The sequence below is a fragment of the Merops nubicus genome, unplaced genomic scaffold, assembly GCF_000691845.1.
Source record: "Merops nubicus isolate BGI_N331 unplaced genomic scaffold, ASM69184v1 scaffold44471, whole genome shotgun sequence".
NCBI lineage: Eukaryota > Metazoa > Chordata > Aves > Coraciiformes > Meropidae > Merops > Merops nubicus.
The window spans coordinates 1,885-18,526 of record NW_008589843.1 but is presented as its reverse complement, the minus strand read 5'-3'; the positions used below and the strand labels follow the sequence as shown (position 1 = coordinate 18,526).

At 39.1% G+C, this 16,642-nt stretch overlaps 1 protein-coding gene across 1 annotated transcript in view; it reads right to left on the bottom strand.

Annotated features, from left to right (window-relative positions):
- Nucleotides 1-13,639: 13,639 nt before the first annotated feature.
- The window catches only part of KCNA4 (potassium voltage-gated channel, shaker-related subfamily, member 4), a 3,157-nt gene continuing 154 nt past the window's right edge, over nt 13,640-16,642 (bottom strand). The window contains exon 1 of the mRNA XM_008949703.1: nt 13,640-16,642. This exon is cut by the window's right edge and continues 154 nt beyond it. Coding sequence (XP_008947951.1) covers nt 14,805-16,642 — 1,838 coding nt within the window. The 3' untranslated portion in view covers nt 13,640-14,804.

The window sequence follows — 16,642 nt, the reverse complement described above, 5'->3', positions numbered from 1 at the left end:
CTCCACAGTTACAGTCCACAAACGTGAGCCTCCAAACACTCCTGTGAATCTGAGAGGTTTCGCTGAATCCCTGGCATTCCTTTCAAAACACCTTTGATTTTCAAACCTAGAGGAAGCTTTTAAAATTGAATCTGTCCTTTCCACTGAAACACTGACTGCTTTCCCTGGCTGACACAGCGTGGGCCACAGCCCCCTTGAGTGCTTCTAAACCAGCCTGATGTAAGGCTGCAGCAGACTGGTTGAAGCCACACATGTGCCTCCTCGCTCAGACTCCAGCACTGCAAAGGAGCCCTGGGGATGACATTTTCAAATATCAAATACAGACAGGGCAAATTTTCATTTTAAATAACCCATAGTGCTATTGAGAGTGTTGGAAGCTTCCCAGACACTAGGTGCCAGCGTCCCTAAAAGCCATAATTAGCCTGATTACTCAGGAAAATGATGACAGTGATAAGCTTGCCAGTTAGATGTCATTCAAGCATGAAGACCTGAAGAAGAATGACTGTTTCACCAGCTGGTAGGGGTATGCCAGCATTGACACTCCAACAAGCAAGAAAATGCACTGCTCTGACATGGTCCAAAAAGAACAACTTGCCAAGTGGCCTGAAAATGTGAAGAAAAAAAGGAGAGAGTAAGACTGCACATTGCCTGACAACACCCAGCCCCACATAGACCAGACCTCAACACTGTGTTCCCACTCTGGGAAATGACTGATAGAGCTCAACAGTGTTTGAAATATTAATATGAACTATGTTTCATTAGTACAGTCCATCAGCTGCAGTTTATCATAGAATCATAGAATCATAGGGGTTGGAAGGGACCTCGAAAGATCATCTAGTCCAACCCCCCTGCCAGAGCAGGGTCACCTAGAGTACATCACACAGGAAGGCATCCAGGCGGGTTTTGAATGTCTTCAGTGAAGGAGACTCCACAACCTCTCTGGGCAGCCTGTTCCAGTGCTCCATCACCCTCACAGTAAAAAAATTTTTCCTGATATTCACCTTGAACCTCCTATGCTCCAATTTGCACCCATTCCCCCTTGTCCTATCACAGGTCATCACTGAAAAAAGCTGAATTCCATCTTCCTGACACTCACCCCTTACATATTTGTAAACATTGATGAGGTCACCCCTCAGTCTCCTTTTCTCCAGGCTAAAGAGACCCAGCTCCCTCAGCCTTTCCTCATAAGGGAGATGCTCCACTCCCCTAATCATCTTTGTAGCCCTACGCTGGACTCTCTCCAGCAGCTCCCTGTCCTTCTTGAACTGAGGGGCCCAGAACTGGACACAATATTCCAGATGCGGTCTCACCAATGCAGAATAGAGGGGGAGGAGAACCTCTCTTTAACGACTAACCACACCCTTTCTAATGCACCCCAGAGTACCATATTTGTATCTATTGCCAAAAGAGAATCATTTGATTTAAGAAATCCTTTCTTTCCATTTAGGCTGAACTGCCTAAACCAGACCCACTAACAATTTAAGGCGGATACATCACCGTCCTCCTCAAAACAAACTGATAGAAGTAGTCCTTAAGCCAACCAAGAGCCACCATGCTCTAACAGCATTTTGGATTGTCCTGTGTGTTACCCTCTTTAACTCTTTTTAATTCACACATGTTTCAGAGCAAAGATTACATCTGTAGCTGACCACAGTGAATTGCTCTTTCACAATACTATATAAGTAACACTTAGCAGCAAATTCACAACAGTTTCTGAGTTTCTTGCTCCTGGGGTCACTCATCCTTACATTTCCAGCTCCTGCCACCTGCTTCCCCACGCTTTTCCTGAATGACTGAAGAGCTCAGCACTCAGCACTGGAAGACACAGTGAATGAGTTTTCGGCAGCCTTACAGCAGCGGAACAAGTGTAGCCCAGCAAACCATACAGCAAAGGGCTGCACTCCTCAGAAGATCCACTTCACCAGACAGTCATCAGTATTCACAAAAATAAAGCATATTGATTCCTGTTGCATTAAGTTTCTGGATAAAGACATACAGCATAAAAAAGTGATAACAAACATAGAAAAATATGTTTTTTAATATTATATTATATACTTTACATGTACAAACTAGTTTACCATCCAGCATGAAGTACTGTAGCATCCCTGAGAGGCAAGGACATCATCGTTCTGAATGAGAAGCTACTGACTAACAATAAATTGTCATTATTTCTATCAGTCTTTACTCAAGCAACTACAAAAATAACCAAATACTTCAGCTACTAAGTCAGAGTAAAAAGTGTATTCACAAGCTACAGCTTGATTACTAGAAGATTTCCCAGTACGAAAAAGGCAGCACAGACTTTCTTTAATCAATCCAGAATTATTTTTCCAATACCTAACCTCACTTAGCAGTCTTTGACTGCAGCCTGCATTTACACTATTTACATTTTCTGTAACTAAGTCTCTTTCTAAAATAGACCTTTTTCTGTGAATATCTCTTCATAGAAAAATCAATATCCAAACCATAAAGTGCAATCTCTAATTTTAAATAAAGCAATTCCAGTTACTAACTCGGGACAACCAGTAGCTTCTCCCACTCAGTGACATCAAACACAAAGAAACTGTACTTGCACGATGTTTGCACTGAGAACAGAGGTGTGACAAAGCACCCCTCCCACCCAGAAGTCTGTTCCAGCATATTACAGCTTTCTGGCTAGAAGAATCGGGCACTGTCATCTGTGTCCACGAAACCCATCAAGTGCATTCAGCAAAACCACACCAGCAGCACGCGTCTGAGACACACAAAGAAGGAGGACTATGCCCACATCAGACAGAAGTTAGGGTGCCTGGAACAGGATGTGTGTTTGTGATGTATGTGAACAGATTTATGAAGACAACCAAAAGGCTACTATTAACCTAGACATGGACTAAAGATGCTTCTAATCAGTACTGAACACTCGATCGTCACCAGAATGAGAATTTTCTACCCAGTGCAGACTGAGAGAAGGCAGTATCATAGACTTTTTTTTACAATAAAGAACTACCTCAGCTACAGGACCACACTCCATGCTTTATCATCATCAACTTGTTTGTCTTTACACTTTAAGATTTTAAAGTCTTTAACAAAAAGTAGTGTTAACACCAATTATTTGTATTGCCTTTATTTAAAAATGGCAATTCTTTTGTTTTGCAACTTACTTCAAAATTTAAACTCTTATAACTAGATCAACATCCATATAAACCACTGTATTATTGTGAACAGAATTTCAGTTTCCAGTACTGGGTAAAATAATTCAGTAAATTTATAAACTATCCATAATAATAATGAACTACATATTTAAGCCATCTTGCATCATCGGTTCCCAAGCAGAGCACATTAGTGAGTGATAGCACTAATGAGAATGCACTAAAGCTTGATATTGCTTTTCATAATTAGGATGATTTTCTCAGTCATTTTAGGCCAAGAATGTAGATAGAAAATTAAAAATACTGCAACAATCAAAATCCCCAAACCTTGTGGGATTTTATTTCCTCATTTCTCATGAAAGTAATTTTTCTTGTGTACCTGCATTTCTCTGCAGTCCTGACAAGAATGGCATCAACACAGCAAGAGTTGCAGAACAAAAAAACTGAATAGAAACAAAGGTAGAAAACGGCTCTCTAGCTAGAAACCTTTAGCAAGATACTGAATTCATTTTATATTGCCACCATTTTCCAAATCAGGTTTCAGCTATTCATTTTAGACAGTATTTTACAATTGCTCTTGAGTCTATTTATATTCTTTGACTACTCATTTTGCAATGCAGTTACACAAAAGACACCTGAAAAAGATCAGTAATGATATTCTCACTGGTTTACTGTAAAAGAAACTGAATATACCCAATGTAATTTGTTCTCTGCTAAAATTACACTTCCATGGTTAGTTACTGAGTTTTCTTACTAGGTCACATATACTTAAGAATCCTGATATCACACTAGTCCACTTTACTGACACCAGAACATTACCTCTCCTGTTACAAGGCTTTGTATAGGAAAAAACCCTAACATATAGAAAGGTCTCTCCAATGATCACCTCGCAGCAACCCAAGGGCAATTTCCTTAGAAGTGCATGCTGACACAGATTGAAAAAGAAGCAACTCTGAAGAAACAAGGGGGGTTGTAGCCAATAATTTTGGATTAGAAAGATTTAGTTCTAGCAAAAGAAAAGGGTGGACAACTTGTGGATTGTCACTCACAAAGTATGAAATTCTTTTTTCCCTCTGAGGAAAATGCCTGACAGTTGTGTACTCACATCCTTTCAGGACAGATCATATCGTTCTCACATTTCTGGAAGAGCTGGCTGCTAAGTGACACACAAACAAAATCCTCTAAGGTCACATGGAAGTGGAGGTTGTCTATTCTCACAGCACTGCCTCTTCCACAAGTCTTCTACAAGAGTCTCTGCAGAGAGACTGAGTGGATTCGGGAGCAACAGGCAGAAGATGCCCAAGTGGATTCATAGTCTCTGCAGCTCCTAGGAGAGCCCTCCCTCAGAGTTATACAGGTCCCTACAGCCAGGGAGAAACCCTGCAGATAGGTAGTACTGGTGATGGGCTGGCCTGCAAAGAGCACCAGAGCCTTTGCAGAAATGTATCATTTCTGAGCAGTTCACTTTATCACTCATGACTATTTTGGGTCCATTCAATTTGAAAGTAACTCCATGGCCTCTTCAATGAATGGATGTAGTACACACTGTTCTTTATGTAATAACAAGAGACAGAGATTATAAATGGAAACTCCTTGATATTATCATGGCAGATTATAATCTAAATCACTATTTTTTTCATAATTTGATGTACAGTACCATTTCATATTTTATGTTGCTGATGGCCAGTCCGCCAAGAGGTTTTCAGTGAACCATAGCACACACAGCAGCGATAAATATCAAAGGCCCAAAAGTAAGATCACCTGATTCTAGGGAATAAAGTTTAAAACCAACTCTGCAGTTACAAAATAAATGGAAAAATTCCCCATGAACTTAACAAGAGCAGAAGGAATTAGCAAATAAAATGAGAAATTCTTGTAAATTTAACTACAGCATTAAAACTCAGTTTTCTTCGTTTAATACAGTACCTTCTTTGTATAGGCTGAAAATGTAAAATACAAAATATTACTGAGTATATAAAAATCAAAACAGAAATAGCTGTAGGTGGTTTGGAACAAGTAAATGCTGTATTCATACAAGTACAGCATTCAGCAAGCATTTGTCAATATTAGTCAGTCACTGAGCAGGTCCCCTGCGCTCTAGTGTGCTGAATATGTGCCTGCATAATTATGGCTTCTTTGCGTGGCATCTGGTGAGGAAAAAAAATACCACATTTGATATGAAAAACACTGAAATATTTTCATAAAACAGAAAAGTGCCAGTGGAACAGGACTGTTGTATCCTCTTAATAACAAGCAGCCTCACATAAATAAAATCCAGTCATCCTAAAGTATCAGCTACATCAGACCTCCAGAACAGAAAATAAGCAGGTATGCAATTAAACAGAATTTCCCAAGAGTTCTAAAATTCATTTTCCTTCAGCTCCTTGTACCTATAGAAAATACAAAACTCAGGCAATGTCAAATGCTTGCAGATGTTTGCTGTTAAGTAAATCAATTTATCATTTAAAGATCTGACTGAACAGCCTACGGCTTTTATTGCTTAAAGGCAATTTATAGACACGTAGTCCTAATAAATCTGCTGGTGAGCTGTACCATACACATTATTCCTAAGATTAATGTCTGCAGAGCAAACAGTAATATAGTTACAAGTCTTTCTCTATTCTCTTCTCAGTGTCACTGTATTAGAGTACCCAACCTTGTTGTCTGCAACATTCTCAGTGGGAAAACAAAAAGTGAATCCAAATAAAAATTAATCTTAAGGGGGTGGAGGGAGGATTGTTCCTCCCTCAGTCTGCCAGTAGGCTAGAGAGGTGATGAAGGTGGTTGAAAGCTCTGTGAAGAAGTAGGCTTTAGGAAAGAGATTCAGTTTTGCTTTGGGCTCCTCAGAACGTAAACCCTGGTGTTTGGTCTCACAAGAACACAGCTTTCTTCAGCACTTTTAAGTCTGCAGGCATGGATGGTCCCATGAAAGTTGCTCTGTCAGAAAACTCTGCTTCTCAGGTATCTGCAGTTTTCCATCTGTGTGCATAGGTATTGGCAAAACCATTCTGGCTTTCTTTGAAACTATGACATTCCAGGTCCAATCTCCTTTTTAACAACTAGTCATATTCTACACTCAGAACTTAAGTACGAGCCACATAGGTCACCTTTGGCAGACAGTAAGTGAACATCACCCCAACATTTTTTCATTAAGTAAGTTCATATCAAGCTAGAGGATATTTTTCCTTCTCTACTATTTATAAAACACAAAGAAAAATTGTATCTGGGGTAAAAATTACTAAATTTTTAAAATACTTCTCAAGGATTTCAATCATTATCATAAAATGGTAGTCTCAGAGCTAAGATACCTTATAAATATACAAGACAGAAATTTCTAGATAATTCCTTTGGCTGAGCACAGTTACCCAATACCAACATCTGCAACAGTTCCAACAGTGACACTGGCTACTGAAGAAAAAACCTAATTGTCTCAGTCAAAAGATTAAAAAGTATGTCATGTGGCTCTTTAACACCTTTCTAGCTGTCAGTTCAAATCAGAACATCATCAGTTAGTTCCCAGCTTCCCAGTACCAATCTCTGGTGCTGGGAAGCTGTACAATTGGGGGTTTTACGCTTTTTTGGGACCCATTCATTCAACAGCTGAAAAACCACTTTGCCTTTGAAGACATTCTGACCTACCAGTACAAGTAAGCTGTCTATAAAAAGCATCAGCAACACAGTTTAGGAGAATAACTGTAGCTGTCTCATCAGCAGCAAAGCTAGAAATATAGTGCTGAAGAAATAAGACCTGGGGATGTTTAAGAGACAAAAACTGAGCATAGCAAAAAGCTCAACAATTGCTCAGTGTTTAAGGCTCTGAAAAATTTACATTTTCAGTTTTAGCTGGAGCAATCCAAATCTTGAGCCAGAGCTGCATCCTAGTGGAACAGACCAAGCCACTACACCCAGCTCGCCTCGGCAGGAGCCAGCCTTTGCTGTTCCCCAACACCTTTCTTTTACCACCTCCAAATGCCACACGTGTTATGTGTATTTTCAGAGAGAGTCTGCCATCAAGAGAAGGTTTTTCAGGCATCGAACTGAGGTCAAAAGTTTAGGAAAATTTAGAAATCCTACAACCTAAGGTGCCTGACTGTGAAGCAAACCTTTTAAGTCACATGTACTGTTTCATGTGCCAGTACAACCAAGACTATGTTTGAAAACATTATGGATTATCTGGTCACTTCTATTAGGTATAGTTCAAAAGTACAGAAAACCACAGAAATAAAAGAGACTGAAATACAACTTGTTCTTTCCTTTCAAACAAAAATCAGTCAAGCCATCAGGGCAGAAATTTTCAAACATAACTAGTGGTCTGAGCATCTTGATTTCTGGGTGCCCAAGAATGAGACAATTTGAAATGCGCTTTTTCTGCATCAGTTCAAAAGTAAATTTCATCACAGTCACCCCATTTCACTCAAGAAATGAGTTGTCCAGTTATCACTAATCAATTCTGGAAATATTTTCTTGTAAAGTAAGCGAAAGAGCATCAAATTAGTACCAATTTTACCTATTAGTGTTTTTTCACATCACCTACATATTTCAAAGCTAGGAAAAATTGTAATCCTCCATGAAGCTATGAGTTAACAAAAAATATTTTAATAGCCAGAGAAAACATAATTGCCTTCTAACCTATTGAATCATCATATCACTTATTAGAGCAGATATTCACAAATTAAATGCCACCAAAATAGCAATTTCTTCTAGAAGATACTCAAAAGCATTTAATCTTGCTGTTCCTCTCTTTCACTGAAATCCTTATAGCACTTTTGTCTTTAATTTTGTGATCTGTATATCCTGAACAATAACTGTGCTTCTAAACAACTAAGAGAAATAAGTGTATACAGAACTAAATCCTGAAGTATAAATTGCTACACAACATCTCTACTGTACTCACTGCAGTAGGATAGACACTTGATAGAGCAGTGTTTATCTGAGCTTGCCATTTGGCACACAGTAAAATATGATGCTGCCCTTTAGCCATGCTATCAAAAATCTTTTCTATATCTTCCCTGTGATAAAAATATATTTTTCTCAGTATGTGTATGTGCAGTTAATACTTAAGAAAGACTTTAAAAGAAAAGCCACTATTCCTTAGCCTCCTTTAACATGTAAAATATGCAAGATTCCTGCTTTGTAACAACGTCTTGCCATTTTGAATGCAAAGAGGGATCATCTTCCTTCCTGTTTGAGAGCTGAAAAATATTCTGTGTCTTAAATTCCTGATTAATTCAAGGCAAATTGAGGGCACCTTGAAAATACAAGCCCATTAATGAAACAGAATTTATCTACCCTGAAATCTACAGTCTGTAGAATGTAAAATTTGTTGTAATACAACAATAATTATTTGGTTTGGACAGAAAAACAAAAGGTACCTTTATTTCATATCAACAGTCCTTTCCAGTTTTCTGTTTTCAAGCTCACTGTGCTATTCAGGCTCCACTGTGCAAGAAGAAACTGTTACTGAATGACACCCTGAATTCATTACAACGCTGTACTGATAGGGACACAACAAAAGGCAGAAATTAAAGTTCATTCATTTAGTAGATGAGCCACATCAAGGACAGATATCATGGACCCTGACTATAAATACAAACAAGGAACAGCAACCGTCTTCTTGGTTGTCAGACACTGCAATCCCAGGGAAAGCACCATCTAGCACTGACACAAAAAATGTTAGAGTACTCCAGTGCAAGAGCATTGTACTCAAAGCCAGCATGCTTGAAACAAATTCAAAGTAAAGCAGTGATACTGAATATGCCTCAATTGATTTTCTGAATTGAAAGCTACCAAGTCCAGGATGATAATTTCAGAGTCAGTGTATGTTCTCCCACTGAAATTACTTTTATAAGAAGTGTTAGAAATAAATTAAATACCTTAGCTTATCCTGACTGCTAAGAACAGGAAAAAAATCTATCTAAAATTAATGCCGTCTTTGACATACCTCACTGAATTTACCCATCTTCCTCCCTACTCTCAACACAAATGACCCAGGAACATTTGAACAAGAGATTAAAAACAGAGACTTAAACCTATCCTGAAAATGTGCTGCCACTTCCAGCACTCCTCAGGGAATCACTGGAACTAACACTTGGGAAACACACTCCACCACAGTCTTCCTTTTGACCACAAGCAAATCACTTGGTCCCAGATTCAAGTATTTTGCAACCCAGTTGCTAATGAAATGAACGGAAGTCAGGTATCTAAAAACACATTTGGTGAATGTGGATCCGAGTCCCTCTGTAGCTTAGGAACTAGCAGACTGGAGCCTTTGAACTCCCTGTCTAGAAGGATTATACAGTATTTCAGAGCAAATAATTTAAAAAACTGTTTTGTAATCAGACAGGATAGTTTGTGGTAGGAGCATGGATTTACCAGGCAGGCTAAAAACTTCACAGTCCCCTCTCCTGCCCCACTTGGTACTGCCTGGCTTAATGAGGATCTTCCCAGGTGCACGATGCAGCAGGTTCTACCTGGAATAGACACAACACATGAAGCATCTCTCACAGCCGCAGACCTGTCAGCCAATCTGCCCTCAATTTGTTTTCAATGGCAATACTACAAATGCACAAGTAAAGGAAAAAAAAAAAAAAAAAAGCTTTTACTTACCTAGTCTCCCTCAATTAGAAAATTTTATCAGATTTTTGACATGTAATTTAAGATTCCTGCTCTTCCCTTCTTATGCACTTAGGTATTTATTTTCCAAAGGACCTGTTGCAGAAAAGGGTCTCAAGGAACATTATAATTTTACAGAAAAGGATTAAAAATAAAAATTAATTCAACCACCTCAGTAGATAATGCTTTAATGAGTTTTCATTCAGAGTTAATGCCATCAGAGTTCTGAATACACAGAAAGCATGGTAGCAACACGTAAAGTTTCATGTTTGTACCTGGTTCCCAGGTACAAAACATTTATGCACTTCAACCCAGAGCTAGCTTATCAATTGGTTTCTCTGTGGAAATGAAGGAATGTTGGTTTGTTGTTTGTTTTGGTTTTTTTAAAAAAAATTGCCAATTTTTCTACAAGCATTTGTTTCGAAGAGAAGTGCTCAAATATGCTAAATCTATAAACTAGATCTCACTCACTGCAAAACCAGAAGCATTTGGCCATTCAGTTATAGCAATATGACAATATATACCCTGTCCCATGGCTACTGATGTTATGGGCTGTCACTTAGGTTTATTTAATGATAAGGAAAATATGTAACTTATATGCTGGATATTATAGATTTTATTTTTTAATCTTTCATTTTATTTGCTACTGTCTCATGCCAATTAAAAAAAACACAGCCCTGAATTTATAACTGGACACAATGCCAATAAGCAGTAATAAAGAGCCAGTGACAAATAAAGGAAGATAGTGATAATAGTCTAAAGTACCATGGTAAGATTATATTTAATTTGAAAACTATCAATAAAATGTAAAGGTAATGCTAAAAAGTAATTTATACTCAGAATTAGTTTTACAGGTCCAGGATCACCAGAAAGACATTTCATTTTTCAGTGCTGTCCATAAATGTCTTTCCACAAACTTGTTACACATGGAATAGACTTTCTGGTATTTTGCTGTTTTTCCACAGTGCATTTATCCTACATTTACCCAAACATGAAGAGGAAGTATTTCATAGTCTTGGGTAGTTTAGCACTGATTTTTTACATCCCAAGTCAAATGACTCTCAACACCTGAAAGCATACTTGACAGGAACCTTCCATGTCAGGAGTGACAAGATACTGATGCTTTATTCCAGGTTACAACCTGATCTCAAATTCTTTGCACACCAGTATTATGCAAAATCATTTTCCAAAAGCTATTTGAAAACTCTTACCGACTTAAAACACACCCAAATGCCTACGAGTATCCCCAAACACCAAGAACACTGTTGTCATGAATTAGATGTAATCATGATAGCACTGGGTTTTTTCCACTCCCTTGATCTCCCAAATTTATTCTGCATTGCAAGGATGTCACATAAACAGACTCTACATAACAAAACTATGTCAACAGAAGAATTTTCCTTCAAACACAAACAAACTACACTTCCCATCAAATGGAATTAGCCTCTCGTGGAATCATTCTGAGAAAGCTTAACCAAGCACTAAAAAAACTTCACCAAGAACTCCCTAACAGGGTGACACAACACTTATGATATTTTTCAGCATCCAAGCTGATATTTTCAAGGAATCAGTGTAACATCAGAAAACTCCATGACCATAATAAAGGAAAAAAACTATAGATCTCTGAAGTCAGGCATTAAATCCAACACTTCAGCTGGCAAAACTCTCTCTTTATGAGTCTGGCCTTGGCACTTAAGATTACTATAAAAAGACTTAAGAATTTCTTTAAATAACTGCCAGTACAGTTAAGTATATATGAAATCTGAATTGCTGCTGCTGTGATTCCATGAATTCTAATGGAACTCCTGCAATTTTTTTCTCCACACTGCAAGTAAACCTGAAATATCAGAATATCTCATTTTGCATTATTTTTAGCTGAAATGTATGTCAATGTGAAATCATTTGAACTACATTAGTAGAACTAAAATGATCCCTTGTGTAACTCCATTCACATCAGTTACATCAAGAATGCATTTCACCACTATAATTTAAAATCTAAAATGCCCAAGGGACAATAAAATTATTTTTCTGAGAGCTGTCAGTATCCAGTAATACTGGGAAAGCTCTGACAGAAGCAGTTGTAGTAATTTGGAGACGTAACAGCTCAAATACAGGGTTTCTCTGGCACACAATTTCAACCAAAGTAATACTTAATGGAAATTTCTGTTTCTTGTTAAGCACTTGGGATCTTTGGGTTTTAGCATGTTAAGGGTTGGACTTTGGCATTTTCAAGTCGTGTTGTAACTGTCTAGTCCAATGGACAGTTGAATAATCAAATTTTAAACCAGCCCAAGTAAAGGTGTTTACTTCCATTCTGGAACACAATTCTTTCTGAATAGTCTGCCAAGCTGATAGCACAATCTAACATCAAGCTATAGCAGTTCTTACCTACAATGACAAAGTACATAGGTTTACTCTCTTCGGAAGGCAGAGCAGGCTCCACTGCTACCTCAGGTGTAACTCCACAGTCCTGCAGTGCCTGGAGCTGACACGCCCAGAATGTTACATCTGCCAACTGCTAGGAGGCCTTAAGACCTTTTCACTGAGAGTGTGAAGAACTGCTGTGGTCACAGCATAATGTAGAGAAAATTAGCACATGGTGATACTAAGTTCTTTATTTACCTAGTTAGTGTTTCTTTTACTCCTCTATTCCTGCCATGGTCCCCGATATTATAAAGAGCTACTAACAAGCTAGCTTACAAAAGAACCCTTAAGCTCCTTATATCATTAACAACTAGCTGCTAAAGGAACATGTCCAGTTACAGTATTTTACCAGATTTTACAGAATGCTGATCCTCACTGCTGAAATTCCCCTGTAGAAAAAGAGGTATTTAGTTTTATTTGATTATTTCTTTTAGTTTAGTTTATTATCACAGGTGAGCTACAAGAAATGTAATACTCAATTTTGGCAACTGCTTATGTATAAAATTACTGAGATGTTTCATTCAAAACATAGTTGGAATTAGTATCACCACAGAAAAAACAGAGCTCTGTTTTATGTTTCACATCAAAAAATATAGTGAAGCCTGCGATATGATTTTAAACAGGGACTCAGACATTTAAACAGAAGTTTTGAACCAGGGCTCACTCAGTATAACACAGCTTTTGCATGAGTCTTGGCTTTTATTAGGTCTTCTGCAATGCAAAAGAGGACAAGCAGAGAAATTTTTTGAAGAGGTGACCCACAGAAAATCCATGAAGGCAAAAGTCAACCATTAAATAAAAAAACTGTGTCTATGGCTCTATTTGGTAGGACTGGATGTTGCATACAGCAAACAATGCTTATCTGGTAGATCATGCATGTGGGTGCCCAATTTGGACTGCTTTTACTCTTGCTTTGCAGCTCCAGAACTGTAAGTCAGTCCCTAATTAGTTCTCCCCCTGCAAAAATCCCCTACTCAGCTTTAAATGAATATTGCAAAACTACTGTATTTCAGTAGTGTTGGTAAGCCTCTTCTACTCTCACAATGGCCTGCCCCAGCCCTTAAAGTGCATATGCCAATTTGCTTCAAGTTTTAGGACCTGGCATGTTCCACAGTGCCTCTTCAAAAACAGTTCCAATTTAATTGCGCCTTCCCTAGGTGATTATAAGTCTAAAAAAAAAAAAAAAAAAAAGCCTGTTCTGAATCTATTATTTATGTTATATGCAGCAATGTCTTATGTATTTCATTCTGGAGTCTGGAATGTGCTGGAGGCCTGGTAATCTTTACCTACCTTAATCTCTTAGGAAGGCAATGGAAGTTTTCGACACAGTAAAATACAGCTGGTCTCAGAATCGGTGAAAAGGAATCAGGGAATGTTCTCTCAAGGACTGCAAGGACCAAATATGTTCTTTCTGAATCCCAGAATGCCTATTTTGGATCTTAAATGTTGCTTCAAATACACAGGGGTGAAAGCTGTAATTAAGGGAAAATGCAGCACCAATAATAGCACGTTAAAAGTTAGCAATTCTCAATTGTCAGTACTGTAACGACCGAGTATCTTATTACTGCCACCTTCTCCTCCCATACACTGAATACCTCCAAGACTCACAAAGTTCATAGGCTCTGAATGTTAAATTAACTGGGAAAAAGATCTAAATTAGGTTGGTAATTCTTGAGGGCATCAGTAGAAAACACTGATTTCAAATAATTTCGATTATAAAATTTTACTTCACAATCCTTTTCCAGACCACAGATATTCATAATTAAAAAGAGTATGGAATTAATGTAATGATAGCTGTTTCACCACCAGCATCACATAAAGAAAAAAGAAACAATAGGATATGGTGCAGATTTCACTCTTCCAATGATTGTCATTGAACTATTACATTAGTAAACATTCACAGTATGAAGTCTCTTTCAATATATCTCCAGCATATAAAGTAGTGCAAAAAAGCATTCCAGTCATTTTGCCTTTGCAGTCAGACCAGGTTAAATGATTCTCTTACTTCATTACTTTCATTATTAGACAACAAATGCTGCCATGCCTCCAAAGAGAGTTATAAAAATAAACAATTTCTGGAGGGTCAGCAGCCTTTTCGAAGTAAATTTCCAGTTAAAAACAAGCATTAGAGATTTCAAGAAAAAAAAAATTTAGATCTATCCTCTGCAGAATAACTTTTTACAATAAAGTTACCATCTGAAAAACAATGACTATGGTATCCCAATGATTTATGGTAGCTGCTATTAAAGCACTGATAAACAGAGAAATGACTACCAAACTTCATTGCTTCTTACATAGTAAATACCTCTGAATGCCAACTTTTACCACAGAGCTGTTATTAGTGATGTCGACAGTTCATGCACCCACTGTAAAACTGACTCGGTTTTAACAAATTTTTCAACCTCATGTGCAAAACACTTGCATTCTATTAAAAATATAAAGTCTGAAATTATATCAGATCTAGCAATCCCTTCCTCAAGATATACTGCTTACTTGATATGTAATACAAGTTTAGCAATGCTTTTTATTTGTATTTAACCATTAAATGGCATACTACTGTATGCTATAGACTCTTGATTGCATATTTCATTATTTTCACTGCACTCTTTAATGCATAAATATACTTGGAAATGTTCAAAATTACACATCAGTTTCCACAGAATTTGAATTTACACAGTTTTTCTTCTCTGACTCACTGCTATTCCCCGTGTCCTGACTTTTTTTCTCCTTTACACAAAGAGATTCTTTAACTCCTTCTTCCATCTCCAAATACTCTGATTTATCCTCTGTGGATGCAGATGATGAGCTTCTAAATTTCTTCAGTAAATTTGTTGGGAGGTAAGGGCAGCTGACTGCATTTTGCATCAGCTGTGTTTGTTCTTCATTCTCAGTCTCTCTGTGATAGAAATAGTTAAAATTGGAGACAATCACTGGCACTGGCAAAGCAATGGTTAACACGCCCGCAATGGCACACAGGGACCCGACTATTTTCCCGCCCACAGTTATGGGTTTCATATCCCCATAACCAACTGTAGTCATGGTCACTACAGCCCACCAAAAGGCATCTGGGATGCTTTGAAAATGGGTGGCAGGCTCATCAGCTTCTGCGAAGTAAACAGCACTGGAAAACAAAATAACTCCAATAAAAAGGAAAAAAATGAGGAGGCCGAGTTCCCTCATGCTGGCCCTGAGTGTGTGACCCAGGATCTGCAAACCCTTGGAGTGCCTGGAGAGCTTGAAGATGCGAAACACCCTGACCAGCCGGATGATCCTCAGGATGGCAAAGGACATGGCCTGTTGACCGTTACTGCCCTGCTCCTGCGCCAAGTCAGTGCCCAGAGTAATGAAGTAAGGCAAGATGGAGACAATGTCTATGATATTCATGATGTTCTTGAAGAAGTGTGCTTTGCTTGGACATGCAAAGCAGCGCACTGTAAACTCAAAGGAGAACCAAATGATGCATACTGTCTCTACAATGAAAAAAGGGTCATTGAAGATGGTGTGCTCCCCAGCATCCAGGTGAAGCGACTCATTGGAAAGTCCCTTCCCTAAGCTCAGGGACATGAGGAATTCTTTGTCATCTCTGAACTCCGGCAGAGTCTCCAGACAAAAGATGACGATGGAGATCAAGATGACCAAGACAGAGACAATGGCAATGCCTCTGGCTGGACTGGAGCTCTCCGGGTACTCAAACAGCAGCCAAACCTGCTTCTTAAACTCATTCTCTGGCAAAACTTTCTCCTCTTCCTCTTTGACAAACCCTTCATCCTCCCTAAACTTGAGCATGGCCTCCTCCCCAAGCTGGTAGAATTTCACCTCCTCACTGAAGATGTCAAAAGGTACATTGACTGGCCTCTTCAGTCGACCACCGCTCTGGTAGTAGTACAGGATGGCATCAAAGCTGGGCCGGTTCCTGTCAAAGAAGTATTCGTTCCTAAGAGGGTCAAAGTATCTCCCTCGCTTCGCCGGATCACCCAACAACGTCTCTGGGAACTGAGCTAACGTCTTCAGCTGGGTCTCAAACCGCAGTCCCGACACGTTGATTACCACACGCTCACAACACTCGTACTCGCTGTAGCGAACAGAGCTGTAACCCCCAGGGCCTCCACCATCATTAGGTGGCTGGTCCAAGTAGGAAAACTCATCCTCCCCATAGTCATCACTGTAGTAGAGCTTTCCTTCTTCCTCATCATCTTCCTCCTCATCTTCATCCTCCTCTTCCTCCTCACTCAAGTCCTTCAGTATCCTCTCTTCAGAACCACTGAGGGGCAGCAGCTCAGAGCAGGGGAAGGAGGCCCCACACTCTCTACTTCCTAAGTGGTGGCTCCTCTTCTTCCCCTTCTTACGCCTCTTCCCGCTCTGGCGGCGGGGCACGCTGCCGCGCGACGCGTGCCCACCGTGGGAGGAGGACGCACCCCGACTCTCCTCCTGGTGATAGTGGTGATAGGGTCCCCCTCCACCTGCTGCCCCACCTTCCA